The 15,242-nt window shown below is 36.4% G+C and overlaps 1 protein-coding gene across 1 annotated transcript in view; it reads left to right on the plus strand.

The window, feature by feature from the left end:
- ZSWIM6 (zinc finger SWIM-type containing 6) overlaps positions 1-15,242 on the plus strand; it is a 202,650-nt gene that overhangs the window by 172,271 nt on the left and 15,137 nt on the right. Inside the window, exons 5-7 of the mRNA XM_060295805.1 lie at positions 7,123-7,302; positions 11,956-12,132; positions 12,401-12,547. Coding sequence (XP_060151788.1) covers positions 7,123-7,302; positions 11,956-12,132; positions 12,401-12,547 — 504 coding nt within the window. The remainder of the gene's footprint in view (positions 1-7,122; positions 7,303-11,955; positions 12,133-12,400; positions 12,548-15,242) is intronic.

Here is a 15,242-nt window from a genome sequence, read left to right on the forward strand (position 1 = left end):
GTTCATTTTATATGAATATCCAATTGTAGTAGCACTAGCTTTTGAAAAGAGTTATCTTTTCTACATTGAATGGCTTTGAACCTTGAATTGACCATATCTATGTAGGTCTGAGCTCCCTAATCTATACAATGGTGTATGTACCTGTTCTTTCACAATACACTGTCTTGATTATTCTTAACTTTATACAAAGTCTCAAAATTAGGTGCTGGGGAGCCTTCCAACGTTTTCCTTCTTTAAAATTGTTTGGCCATTCTATATTTTTGTCAGTATGTACACCAGTGCCTGCTAGGGTTTTGAGTAGGGTTATGTTGAATATATAGATCAATTTGGGGAGAATTGATACCTTAATAGTATTGAGGTTTCCAGTCTGCTTTTTAAGATTGTCTTTGATTTCTCTTGTCAGTGTTTTGTAGTATTTAGCATAGAGACTCCGTACATGTTTTGTTAGATTTATAAATTAAGTATTTCATGTTTTTTGATAGTATTATAATTGGTGCTTTTGGGGGGTAAATTTTGATCTGTAATTGTTCAATTTTAGTACGTAGATATACAGTTGGTTTCTTGCGTTGAACTTGTATCATATGACCTTGCTAAACTTACCTTTTTTGTAGGTTAGTTGTCTACAAATAGAGGCTATTTTATTTTTTCCTTTTAAATCTATGTCATTAATCTCCTTTTCTTGCTTTATTGGCCTGGCTAGAACTTCCAGTGTGATGTTGAATAGGAGTGATAGAGTAGACATCTTTGCCTTGTTTTTATCTTAGAGGAAAAACATTCAGTCTTTTGCCATTATCATATTAACTGTAGGTGGTTTTTTTTGCAGATGACCTTTATCAGGTAAGTTATCTTCTGTTCCTAGTTTGCTGAGACTTTTATTTATTATGAAGGGATGTTGAATTTTGTCAGTTGCTTTTTCTGCATCTGTTGAAATGGTCATATGGTTCTTCTTCCTTAGTCTGCTATATAGTGAGTTACACTAATTTTTAATGTTGAACCGGCCTTGCATTCCTGGGATAAACCCTATTTAGTTGTGGTGTGTTTTCTTTTTTTATGTATTTCTTAATTAGATTTACTAATATTTTGTTGTGGTGTTTTACTTTGACATGTAATTATATTTACTTGTAATGTCTTTTGTCTGGTTTTGCTATCAGGGTAATGCTGGCCTTATAAAATAAGTTGAAAACCTTCCCTTTCTTCTTTTTTCTGGAAGGTATTGTATGGAATTGGTGTTATTTCTTTCTTTACTGTTTGGTAGAATTTTCCAGGTAAACATCTGGACATGCATTGTTAGAGATTTTAACTACAGATTTAATTTCTTTGATAAATTTAAAGCTATTCAGGTTATTATTTCTTCTTGAGAGAACTGTGGTAGTTTGTGGTTTTTCAAGGAGTTTGTCCATTTCATCTAAGCTGTAGAATTTATGGGAATAAGTTGTTCATAGTATTCCTTTATGAGCCTTTTAATGCCTCTAGGATCTATAATGATGTGCCCTTTTTTATTCCTGATACTCATAGTTTGTCCTGTCTTTTTTTGGTCAGACTGATTATAGCTTTATTAATCTTTTTAAAGAAATAGCTTTGGCTTCCTTGGTGGCGCAGTGGTTGAGAGTCCGCCTGCTGATGCAGGGGACACAGGTTCGTGTCCCAGTCCGGGAGGATCCCACATGCCGCGGAGCGGCTGGGCCCGTGAGCCATGGCCGCTGGGCCTGTGTGTCTGGAGCCTGTGCTCCGCAATGGGAGAGGCCACGGTAGTGAGAGGCCCACGTACCTCAAAAAAAAAAAAAAAAAAAGAACTAGCTTTTGGTTTCATTAAAAAAAACTTAGGTGGTGTTTTCCATTTAATTGATTTCTGCTCTGTTATTTCCTTCTTTCTGCTTGCTTTGGCTTTGATGTCTCATTCTTTTTCTAGTTTCTTAAGGTGGATATTTAGATTATTGATTTGAATCTTTCCTTCTTTTCCAATACAAGCATTTAATACTATAGATTTCTAAACTCTTTTTAGCTGTAGATCACAAGTTTTGATATATTTTATTTGCATTTTCATTCAGAACAAAATATTTTCTGTTTTCTTTTGTTACTTCTTTTACTCATGACTTACTTGGAATTGTGTTAATGCCCAGATATTTGGGAATTTTCCAAATATCATCCTGTTATTGATTTCTAATTTAATTCTGCTACATTAGAGAATATAATTTGTATGACTTCACTTCTTTAATATTTGTCAAAGTTTGTTTTATGGCCCAGAATATGGACTACCTTGGTAAATGTTCTTTGTGCATTTTAGAAAGTATAAGATTTTGTTTTGTTTTGTTTTTCTACTAATGCTAAGTGGAGTGTTCTATGAATGTCAGTTAGATTAAGTTGGTTGATAGTATTGTTTTAGGTATTCTTTATCCTTGCTAATTTTCTGTCTACTTGTTCTGTTAGTTATTGAGAGAGAAGTATTGAGATCTCCAAATGTAACTGGATTTGTGTGTTTCTCCTTTCAGCTCTGTCACTTTCTGCTTCATATATTTTGAAGTCTTAATGTTAGGTGCAGCATCCTCATTTAGGATTGTTATGTTTTTTGTAGAACTGACCCTTTTATCATGTTATGTTTCACTTTATCTGGTGTAGCATTTCTTGTTCCAAAGTCTACTTTGTCTGATAATAATATGGCCACTCCAACTTTGTTTTGAAAGTGTTTGCATGGTGTATCTTTTTCCATCCTTTTCCATTTAATTTATCTATGTCATTATATTTGGAGAGGGTTTCTAGTACATAGCATAGAGTTGGATCTTGTTTTTCAACCTGATTTCACCATCTCTTCTAATTGGTATGTTTAGATGATTTACATTTGCTATAATTATTGATGTAGTTCAATGTAGGTGTACCATTTAATCATTTGTTTCCTATTTATCCTCTCTGTTTTTGTTCCTTTGTTTCCTCCCTCCTGCCTTCTTTTCTCCGTCTTTGGATTATTTTAAAACTTTTTTTTTAGTATTTCATTTTAATTTATCTATTGTCCTTTTTGTTTGTATCTCCTTGTATTTTTTTAATGGTTTCAGTATTACAAGAAATATACCTAACCTTAAACAGTCTACTTTGAGTTTATACTTTGCCACTTAAAAAAGAATGTAGAATCTAACAACCATATAGGTCCCTTTACTCTCCCTCCTTTATGCTATAGTTTTCATGTGTATAACATCTACATACGTTTAAAATACCAGAAGACAATGTTCACGTTTTTGCTTTCAGTTGTCATACTTATCTTAAAGAACTTAGAAGGACAAAAGTAGTCCATGACATTTACTTAGGTATTTATTATTTCTGTTCCTCTTCCTTTATTCATATAGTTCCAAGTTTCCCTCTGGTATTATTTCTCTTCAGCCTGAAGAACCTCCTTTAGCATCAGGTCTCTTGAACAATGTATGTTGTTAGTTTTTCCTGATCTGAGAAAGCCTTCATTTCACCATCATTCATGAATGATATTTTGCCAACTCTGGGTTGATATTTCCATTTCTTTTAACACTTTAAAGACATCGCTCTACTGTCTTCTGTCCTGTATAATTTCTGACAAGAATAATTATTTGAGACATTCTCCTTTATACGGCATTTCATTTTTCTCTGACTGTTTTCAATATTTTTTTTTTTTTCTCTTTGGTTTTCAGTGATTTCATTATCACTGGGCATGGATTTTTTGGTTAGCTCAGCTTCTTTGATCTGTAAATTCATATCTTCAATTTTGGGAAGTTTTCAGTAATTATTTCTTTTGAGTTTTTCTGTAGCTATTTCTCATCTTCTTTGGATCTCCAATGATACAGATGTTACTTTTGATATTTTCCTACCTGTCTTAAGGCTCTGTTCATTTTCTTCTGATTGTTTCTCTCTCTTCTTCAGATGAGATCATTTCTGTCTTCAAATTTACTGACTTTTACCTCTGTCATATCCATTCTACTATTAATCCTATCTAGTGAATTTTTTATTTTGGATATTGTTTTTTCAATTCTAACATTTCTATTCTTTTTTTATCGTTCATATTCACTTCTGTCAATAGTGTTTATCTTCATCTGGTGGAACATAGTTATAACAGTTGCATAAAGTCTCTGATTGATAATTCTAAAATCTGGTTCATTGTTTTTTCCCTTGAGAATTGATCACATTTCTCTTTCTCTTTGTAAGCCAAGTAATTTTGGATCCTGAACATTTTAAATACTGAATTGTAAGAGTCTGGGTCCTATTATAATCCTCCGGAGAAATTTTTGTTTTTTTAAAGCATACATTCAATAGTACATACTCAGACTTTGAGTTCTGTTTTACCTTCTTTGGGTGATGTCAGTAAAGTTTTCAAAACCTTTGCTGTGCTGCGTTGGGGCAGTCTCATGCACGTGAGGTGTGACCAGTATTTGTGCCTATTTTTGTACAGAATATCCAGGGATCTCCCTCTCTAGCTTCTGAGTGGCAGGGGGTTCCCTTTTCCCAATCCTCGCACCAGGTAGATGAGGTTTCTCTCAAGTTGTTGCTCTAATATGCCTTCTACATAGTTCCCCAAATGGGGCTAATCTTATGTGCAAGCCAGGAGAGAAAAGAGGGGGGAAAATAACAGGAAGTCACCCCCATATGACTTAAATTTCTTCAAGTTTTATTTCCACAAACCGCTTGCTGTTGTTTACTTTTCAGAGTCCTCAGATTGCTGCTTTTTGTATTTTGCCCAGTTTTTAGTTGTAATTATGGGGAGAGATAAGCCGTAGTGGGCTTTACTCCATCTTGATCTATCACATTTTTGTTTCTAATTGGCATTTTAAAATATAGAAATGTGAATTATAAATATCTGTGGCTTAGGTTGTGGCTATGTTTATTTTCTGTTGGTAAACATTATTTGATATTTAAAATAACAGATTCTATAATTGAAGAAGCTTGCTAATTTTAAATGTGGAAGAATGTAAAGCATCACTTTTGGACAAACAAAACATAAACAGACCATTCTTACCTTATTAATCACTTGGTTAACACAACTGATTAAAATAAACACAGATACACATACAAACCTTTTCAAAGAAAGAGTGTTGTGAATGGCTTTGAAGTACTGGTATCTGTCTTGTTTTGAAATTGGTAAAGTAAAAACTTTTTTTTTTGGCCACATGGCAAAGCCTGCAGGATCTTACCCATGCCCCCTGCAGTGGAAGCATGGAGTCCTGACCACGGGACCACCAGGGAATTCCCAAACTTGAACTTCTAAAACTTGTGGAATATTTGCTTGAATTAGCTATCTTTTTGAAAAATGTAGAAAGGAATGATACATTTTATCAGTACCTTAATTTTTCAAATTATGAGTTATACCTTCTAAATTCATTAGGGCTTTTCCTTTGAAAAACAAGTGAACTTTTTAATTGAAGTATAGTTGATTTAAAATATTGTGTAAGTTTCAGGTGTACAGCAAAGTGATTTGGCTATATATATATATATAGAATCAAAAATATATATACATATTTGATTCTTTTCTATTAAAGGTGTTTACAAGATATTGACTGTAGTTCCCTGTGCTATACAGTAAATCCGTGTTGTTTATTTTATATATGTTAGTCTGTTAGTCCCATATTCCTAATTTATCCCTCCCTCCCTTTTCCCTTTGGTAATCATAAGTTTTCTATGTCTGTGAATCTGTTTGTTTTGTAAATAAGTTCATTTGTACTACTTGTAGATCCCACATGTGATATCATATAACATTGTGTCTTTCTCTTTCTGACTTAACTTCACTTAGTATGATAAACTCTAGGTCCATCCATGTTGCTGCATATGGCATTATTTCATTCTTTTTTATGGCTGAGTAATATTCCATTGTGTGTGTATGTTTGTATGTGTGTACATACCACATCTTTATCCACTCATCGGTTGGTGGACACTTAGGTTGCTTCCATGTCTTGGCCATTGTAAATAGTGCTGCTATGAACATTGGGGTGCATGTATCTTTTTGAATCTGAGTTGTCGTCTTTTCCAGATATATGCCCCGGAGTGGGATTGCTGGATCATATGGTAACTCTATTTTTAGTTTTTTAGGGAACCTCCATACTGTTCTCCATATGTGGCTGTACCAATTTACATTCTCACCAACAGTGTAGGAGGGTTCCCTTTTCTCCACACCTTCTCCAGCATTTATTATTTGTAGACTTTTTGATGATGGGCATTCTGACCAGTGTGAGGTGATACTTCATTGTAGTTTTAATTTGCATTTCTCTGATGATTAGTGATGTTGAGCATCTCTTCATGTGCCTGTTGGCCATCTGTATGTTTTCTTTGCGGAAATGTCTATTTAGGTCTTCTGCCCCTTTTTTGATTGGTTTGTTTTTTGTGGGGTTTTTTTTGGATATTGAGCTGTATGAGACATTTGTGTATTTTGGAAATTAAGCCCTCGTCTGTCACATTGTCTTGAAATATTTTCTCCGAGTCCACAGGTTGTCTTTTCATTTTAAAGCAAGTGAACTTTTGATAAACGTTTAGTGATTTCATTCACAAAAAGACATAAATTTAGTAATTTCATTTATATAAAGGTTAATTCCTGGTTAAATCATTTAGGGAAGCATGTTTAAGTAAATTTTATTTTTAAAAGATCTGTTGATATATGGATATGCATACTAATTAACGAGCATAATAAAGTTTGAAATGCTTATATGGAGACTGGGAAATAGTTTATTCATGTCCATTGTTATGCCTTTACGATTTTATTTTTAAAAGATACTCTTAAAAGTAAATTTAATTTTTGCACAGAAGAACCATTTAGAGTGGTTTGTTGCAGCATCCATGAATAAAATCTGCTTGTAAATTAAAGTAACAAATTGGTCCTTAAGGTTGTATTCTTTATTGACTTTTGCCCAAAATGTCACACAAGTAGGAAAGTGATTACACTTACCATTTGAAATATCTTTCATCTTTATATGTAACAGTGTTTGGATTCTTTGGTTCAAATTTGTGCTCTTTTGTCCTCTTTACATTAACCTCTATGTGAGATTTGTTGCTTGGACAAGGGAGAATTGCATTATAAAACTGCAGACTTGGGTCCATTTTGAAATGGTTTGTCATTAGCTATTAGGATTGGACACTTGTAAACTTTTAAAAAATTTGCTTTCCTCTCTCCCTTTAAATTAGGTGCTCTGTGGATGTGTATAGTTTTAAATCCCCACTGCAAGTTGGAGCAGAAGGCCAGCTGGCTAAAACAGTTGAAAAAGTGGAATGGTGTTGACGTCTGTCCATGGGAAGATGGAAATCATGGCAGTGAATTACCTAACTTAACCAATGCTCTGCCTCAGGGTGCGAATGCTAACCAAGGTGAGTACACAGTGGTAATCTGCTCACTTTGTATCTACCTAATTGTGCATCTATGTTTATAACACTAACTTACAATAGATTTGGGAAAATTATTTTACTCACTTAAGAACTTGCTATATAACTCACAGACTTAAAATATGTTTTGATATGAATGTGTGTGTGTGTGTGTGTGTTTTAAGTTTTATGTGAGACCTTTCTATAACTTTTTTTCATATTCTCAGAATACAGATGGGTATAATACTTATATATACTACTAGTATGTGTTAAAATTGCCTATTAATTATTTAGTTTGAATATATTTTTAAAAATCATGGAATGGGTGGGTAGTATATTGTAAAACAAAATATTGAGAGGATTGAGGAGCTGTGTGTTTTTATATCTGTTGGTCAGTTCATATTTGAGCTACTATACAATTTAATCAGTTAAAAATTCCTAGTTTTAGAATACAGCAAGTAAACATTTAATGACTGGGGCTGCAGGAGCATGGGGTGCTGCTGGCATTCAGACCAGGAAAATTCTTTATTGTGAAGGACTGTCTAGCATACTTGTTCCCACCTACTGTAGGCTAATAGTGCCCTCCGGTCTTTGGACAACTAAGAAATGCTCCCAGACATTTTCAGATAGCCTCTTAAGAATCTCGGTCTCTCATTTCTGTATTGGTTTTTGTTTGTTGTTGTTGTTTTTAAGCTTCTCCCTCTCTATTGGACCCACCCATTTAGCTCAAGTCTCTCTCATCTTAAAAAATCTTTCCTTGCCCCCATTGTCCCTGCTAGCTACCACAGAATTTCCTCCTCTCTTTCAGAACCAAATCTTTAAAGTAGTTAACTCTTGCAAATACAAATTTCGTTCACTAACTCTGTCACTCTTCTTGTGTAAGTTTGTGCTGCTGCTCCCCCTTTTTTGAGAAAACCTGGAAGACTTTCAAGTTATGATAGATGCAAGGTGGGAGTTAAATGACATCAGAAGGATTCAGGAATCGAGACTATCATTCTGTTTTCTGGCCCCATCTGGAGTTGGTACTCCTAGAAAGAGCTGGACAATGTGCTGAGAATGAAATGTGATGTTAGCATAGTATTTTCAGTCTCTACAAAGAGAGAAAATAATATGTATTACTCCATAGGGACTTGTCCAATCAAAAAGAAGTTTCAGGCCTTGGGAAAGATGATCGTCTGGCTCTCCTTTGTCTAGAGATATTTGCCTTGGGAATTCAGTATTTGAAATCTGTCGTATCTTTATTGCCCATGATGATTTTATTTAATAACTTCAAAGAAAATAAATCTACCCCTTCCTTATACCCCAAGTTTTTTTCCAGAAGCTCAGAATTTTCAAGTTTAACAATTCAACATTTATTCTCTTCTATTGCTAGAAAAAGGTATGCTTACGTCTCCATAGGCAATAAATTTTTTTTAACTTTATTTGGAGTTTTCTCTGTGTTTCACTCCCCACCTGCTTTTTTGTGACTGCCATCCTAACATTTTACAGTTTACTTTTTTACTTTCCATTTGGTTGCTTTCCCCTTGGTTAAATATGAATATTTCAGAGGCTTTAGAAAACTCTTAGGAAGTGGTCCAGCCTCCGGAAAAAAAGAGTTCATTTCATTTATGGTTTGGCCCAGGGATATGAAGTCAGGACTAGTTTCTAAGGGCAATATTTATAGCTGTTGTGCCTAAAGGCACCAGGGCTCCTCCTTTTAGCAGAACACCCACATTCTCCAGAGGGGCTGTCGGAAGAGACATCCCTACAGAGGGGCTCGGGTGCTCAGCCTGCAGTACTTCTGCTGGAGGGCTGAGCGGGCTGGCAAAGGGAGAGCCTTTGGTGACAGCAGAGCCCAGCAGCCATGCCGCTGGGCAGCGAGTGCATGTGGTACAGACCATGGGCAGAATTGCATGTGTTTGCACATCAGAGTGAAAGTGAAGCACAAATCAGGCCCTGTCTTCGCTGAGATTATTTGTTAGAATTAACTGACAACATTAGAATCCACACCCTTAGAAAGAGTAGTGTGTTTGTTTTTTAAATATACCTGAATGAGAGCCTTTTTAAAACTTCTTTGGTTAAAAAACTAATATTATTTTATACTTGAAAATTTTTTACAGATTAGTGTTTATCGGTTATTTATTTACTTATTTTGGCTGCGTTGGGTCTTCGTTGCTGCGCGTGGGCTTTCTCTCTAGCTGTGGTGAGCAGGAGCTACTCTTCATTGTGGTGCGCGGGCTTCTCATTGCGGTGGCTTCTCTTGTTGCGGAGCACAGGCTCTAGGCATATGGGCTTCAGTAGTTGTGGCTCACGGGATCTAGAGCGTAGGCTCAATAGTTGTGACGCACGGGCTTAGTTGCTCCACAGTATGTGGGATCTTCCTGGACCAGGGCTCGAACCCACGTCCCCTGCATTGGCAGGCAGATTCTTAACCACTGCACCACCAGGGAAGTCCCTGTGTTTATCATTTCAACAATTTGGTTAAGATCATCTGTTTCTTTTTTCTGTTATTGCGAAAGTCAAAAAAACACAGGTATCTAAGATAAAATTTGACCATAATTTTGATACTTAATCAATTTTTGTTTGTATATCTTTTTAGTCATTGTCTATGTATGTATTTTTTTTTTGTTTCCATGCTATTATAGAGCTTTGTATCTTACATTTTCGTTTAAATACCAATAGTATTTAGTCTTTTTTATTACAGTTGGTTGTATCAGACTCTTAGAGCTAACCACTGTCCTGGTGTATGTCCTGTACGTTGCGCTATGCTCTTACAGTCACATACAAACATGAAAAGTTAAGATTTTAATTTTTTCAATGGAATCATACCCACAGCTTGCTTTTATTATTGATACCACAGTGGGTCAAACAGACAGAACTCTCATTCTTTTAATAAGTGTATAATAATATGTTGCTTTCTAAAGTCTCCTTTTAATTTTAAATTCTGTTTCTATGATTTGAGTTAAACAAAATAAATGAAATTAGAAAGCCATTTAAAAATACTCGTGTGAGATTTGGACTTTGGAATATTTGATTGATTGACTATACGAAGTCATGGAACCAGTTTCTTGTTGAGTAGGGGTAGATTTATTCTGCTCTGCAAAAAGCCGTGGTAGGTTCCAAAGGCTATTAAATGTAGGGCCAACTCTTCCCATTTGCAAAGTGTCCCTCCGTCTGCTGCTAACAAGGAGTCTGGGCAGGGGCCAGAACAGATACATCAGTGTTTAGGCCTCTCAAATTATGTCATCCATGCATTTTGATATGTCTGCCATTCAAATACAGATGTCTAAGTCCACCTGAGACCAAGCTGAAGTAATGTCTCTTTCTGTTAAAGACCATTCAGAAGCCTTTCAGAACAGCCTAAGTAGCTGAATTTGGAGTGAGGTTATCTGTGTTTTGATCTTGACTGCCATTGCCTGGCCGTGTGACCTTGGCAAGTCACTTTACTTCTCTCAATTTTCAGTTCCATCAGCAGAATAGAGGGGTTGGTCTAGATGAGTTTTCAGAGCTCTTCTTGATTCAGTTGTATTTTGATTTTTATGATTTCCTTTATGTCTGTGCTTAGCCAAAGTTCCAGGGAGAGGAAGATGAAACTTTACCAACTAAGGAAGCTCCAGATTTTCCTTCTCATTTAGTTAAGCCTCAGGACAGTGAGGGGTGATTCTTGAGCTAAATAAAGCACACATAAATAAAGATAGTTTGTTACCCTGAGTGTCAGCTGAGGCTCTTTCTAAGGTTTCTGCCACAGTTTAAGGTAAGTCTGGAGTTGGGGACCTAAGGGGTGGGAGTGCAGGTAGAACTTGAACGATTTTTTCCAGAAGAACTGAATAATCCCAGAGGTTGGGGTAAAAATATCCTTTATTCCCCAGACATTTCTTTTCTCTGTCAGGTCCTGAAACTTGAACCCTCTTCGGAGTGTGTGCTTCTGCTCTTTTGTGATGCCCTGGCATACACTATGCTGGGGACATCACACCAGTCATGGAACCTGCACAAGAGTCAGGAGGCAGCCTGTAGGGGCAAGGTAAGTGCGCTGGTTTGTTTTGTAGCTATGTTGTGTGGCTTTGTGAAATGTTAAATATATGCATTTATGCCCTTTGGGATATAAAGTGACATTTAATCATTATATCCCAAGAAGCATAATAGTTTTAATTGTGCAAAACCGCACAATATAGTTAAAAAATACAACCAAAAGCACAACCCTTCTGCGTATTTTTAAAGGCTGATTGCATCTTCCTGAAAGGTTCCATGGCTGGTGTCTCATCTCTTGCATAGTGTTTGTGAGAGCTGTTGATCCCATCAGGGCAGTTCACCACAGCACCTCAGAAGTGGGGAGCAGTGAGTTTTCACGTGATTTTTGTGCCGAGTGCCTCCTTTCAGTGTATTTGGCATGGAAACTAGACTTGACGGTTCTTTTTGCAGGATGCCTTTAACCTTAGCTCTGAGGGCTGCAGAGTGTTTGTGTTTGATAAAACAAGTGAGTGAATGGTGGCTCTTTGGTCTGATTTGCCTCCTAGTACTTAGGACATGAGAATATTCACCCTTCATCCTTCTGCTTAGGGGGTGCAGGACAATGTGTGTGGGTGTGTTCATGAACATCTGGCCACAGAATGGTATGGTATGACTGATTTATTCACATGTGAACAATAGCTGACACGGCTTTCTGAATTGTGGAAAAAACAGATTCATCGAACAGGCCACATCGGACAGTGTTCACCCGAGCCATCGAGGCGTGCGATCTCCACTGGCAGGACAGCCACTTGCAGCACATTATCAGCAGTGACCTGTACACCAACTACTGTTACCATGACGACGCTGAAAACTCCCTCTTTGACTCCCGCGGGTGGCCCCTCTGGCATGGTAAGTGGCCAAACCGGAAAGACATTTCCATGACTTACTTCTTTGTTTAGTTTCTATAGCATTATTGGAGTGGGAGGAGGAGAGTTGAGGGATTCAATGGGAGATGGATGAATGCTTGGCAATAGGAGTTTTCATTCAAATCCAAGTTCAGAAATGGTTTCTTGTGTCTTTTTAATAGTATTTCAGGGGAAAACATCTTACTATTAAGTCCTGTTTTTATAGATATATCTGATAATGGCAACCTTCCCCCCTTAACTTTCTGTTTTAGAACATGTTCCTACAGCCTGTGCACGAGTGGATGCATTACGTTCTCATGGGTACCCCAGAGAAGCACTGAGACTAGCAATAGCTATTGTTAACACGTTAAGACGGCAGCAACAGAAACAGCTGGAAATGTTCCGAACTCAAAAAAAAGGTAAATGTGTGAAGGAGTCTGTTTCCATTGGAATGGGATTCTTGGTGATGATGTCACTAGGTTTTATGCTCTTTGGGGAGAGAACTTTTAAAATTAGAGCCATGGTGATGGCTTTACTCACCACTCATGTGAAATATTTAACAGCTGATCTGTGAGAAATGTTAGGCATCCCCCCACCCCCACCCGTTGAATGTTGTAAGAAATAAAATTTTTTTACAAGTTTCTTAGGTTGGTTAATTTTTTAAAGGGGAGGTTTTTTTTTTTTCTTTTTTTACTGTTTGAGTTATGTCGTATGTCGGAATTATCTAAAATGCAAGTTAGCCAGATACTTCATTTTGTGAAAGAGCATTTTAATTGTGATAGTAAGGGCTCTGGGGGGGTAGACTGCCTATGTTTGAATCCTGGCAGGAGGTCCCAGCTGGGAGACCTTAGGCATTGACTTGACTATGGAATGGGGCTCGGTTGAGGACCTGTCTCTCAGAGTTGTTGAAAAGATTAAACTAGTTAATTTCTGTAAAGCACTGAAAGCAGGGCCTGACAGAGTGTGAAAGCACTATAAAACAGTTTAATTGTAATAATTTGTACATCAGGACATGATATGTATTTAAAGCGATCAAACAGAACTCCTGGGGACTGCTCTGGTGGTCCAGTGGTTAAGACTTCGCCTTCCAATGCAGGGGGTGTGGGATCAATCCCTGGTTGGGGAGTTGAGATCCCACATGCCTCTTGGCCAAAAAACCAAAACGTAAAACAGAAGCAATATTGTAACAAGTTCAGTAAAGACTTTAAAAATGGTCCACATCAAAAAAAATCTTAAAAAAAAAAAAAACTACACTCCAATGAAAGCTAAGGAAAAAAACAGAACTGGATTTTTCAAATTCTGTAAATAACATTCGATGAGCTGTCAACTGACAGGACACATTTAACTCCTCTTTATCTCAGTTTATTAATCTTTTAAATTTTAAATAAGCATTACTTAGTAGTAGTAATTGCAAAAGGTTGTAAGGTGCATAGGCCCTGATCAAAAGAAAGACATATGTATGCTTTTTCTGATTAATCCGTGCACTTCTTTTTCTTCTGTAGGTGTAAATCTTTTTTTTTTTTTTTTTTAAATTTTATTTATTTATTTATTTATTTTTGTCTGTGTTGGGTCTTCGTTGCTGCGCGCGGGCTTTCTCTAGTTGCGGCGAGCGGGGGCTACTCTTTGTTGCGGTGCCTGGGCCTCTCATTGCAGTGGCTTCTCTCATTGTGGAGCACGGGCTCTAGGCGCGTGGGCTTCAGTAGTTGTGGCACACGGGCTCAGTAGTTGTGGCTCACGGGCTCTAGAGCACAGGCTCAGTAGTTGTGGCACACGAGGTTAGTTGCTCCGCGGCATAGGTGTAAATCTTTTACTTTTTTTTGTTAGGATTGTTTTGTTTTTACTCTGGAATTTTATATCTTATTCAGAGAGAAGTAGTTTTAGTTGTGTTTTTTTGCTTATGTTTTTGTTTTATTCCTTGGATGATTTTACACACATCTAGGGTACAGCTTAAAATTATCAGTTGTTGTTGAAGTGGGCTGGAGATTGGAGCGAGTGTTTGTTGTAATTTTTGATATCCTCTATATTGGAAGTATTAAAAATGTTAACATTATCATTTATATGATGAAAGAAAATTCCAAAGTTACCACTGGAACCAAGGAAGGGGGAGCTCAGATGGGATTGGAATGTGATATCCCCAACAATCATTACTTTGTCCAGTTCTTTGTGTTTGTCATATCAACACTGGTTACCAGCTGTATTTACAAAATATGTTGCCTGGCCCTTTGCAAAATTTTTCTGAAATCTCCCTTCCCCTAAACACACACAATCTATGGCCAAAAGACATTTAGTTTTGAAAAGTATAAAAGATTGAAATACTCAGGCTAAGAGAGAGTGAAGTACTTTTTATACTGCACCAGGAGAGCTTGCTCACGATGATTATCAGAGTTTTGAAATTCATGTTGATCTCTCTGAAGAAATGTTTTTAAAATTAGTTTAATTTAAATGGTACAATATCTAAGAAATACAAAGTGTAAAAGTGTTAGTTCATGTAGGTAAGTTGGAACACATGTTAAGATAGACTCCTTTGATTGTCTTTGAGGTCTCTCTCAGACTCATTTCTCTTTTATCCTGCACACAATGAAAACTTTAATTTCAGACTATTCTTTACTAGCACTGCATATTTATATCTTTCCCTACTTTCTTTTTGTTTGTCCATATTCAAAGAATAGGTTTTTTGTAACTGTTACAATTCCAAATTGCTGTAACAGTTATTTCTTATGGGGCTAAGGTTAGTAAATGAAGTATCTTGTACATTTTCAATATTATTTGGCATGATATGTCAACTTTTTAAAAAATTGAGATATAATTGACATATAACATATTAGTTTCATGTGTACAGCATAATGATTCCATATTTATATATTTTGAAATGATCACCACAGTAAGTCTATATATAAATATATATGTATGTGTGTGTGTGTATATATATATATAGAGAGAGAGAGAGAGAGAGAGAGAGAGAGAGAGAGAGAGAGAGAGAGACTTGTTCCTAAGAGTGATGCTCATGTTTCTGCTTTCATCCTGGTTGTGTATATGAAAGCCAGTGACAGAAATTGAAGGGAAAGACCTTTCCAAGGAATCTAATACCCACCTTCTATAAATTTTAATACATTG

Source organism: Globicephala melas, chromosome 3 (genome assembly GCF_963455315.2).
Source record: "Globicephala melas chromosome 3, mGloMel1.2, whole genome shotgun sequence".
Taxonomy (NCBI): domain Eukaryota; kingdom Metazoa; phylum Chordata; class Mammalia; order Artiodactyla; family Delphinidae; genus Globicephala; species Globicephala melas.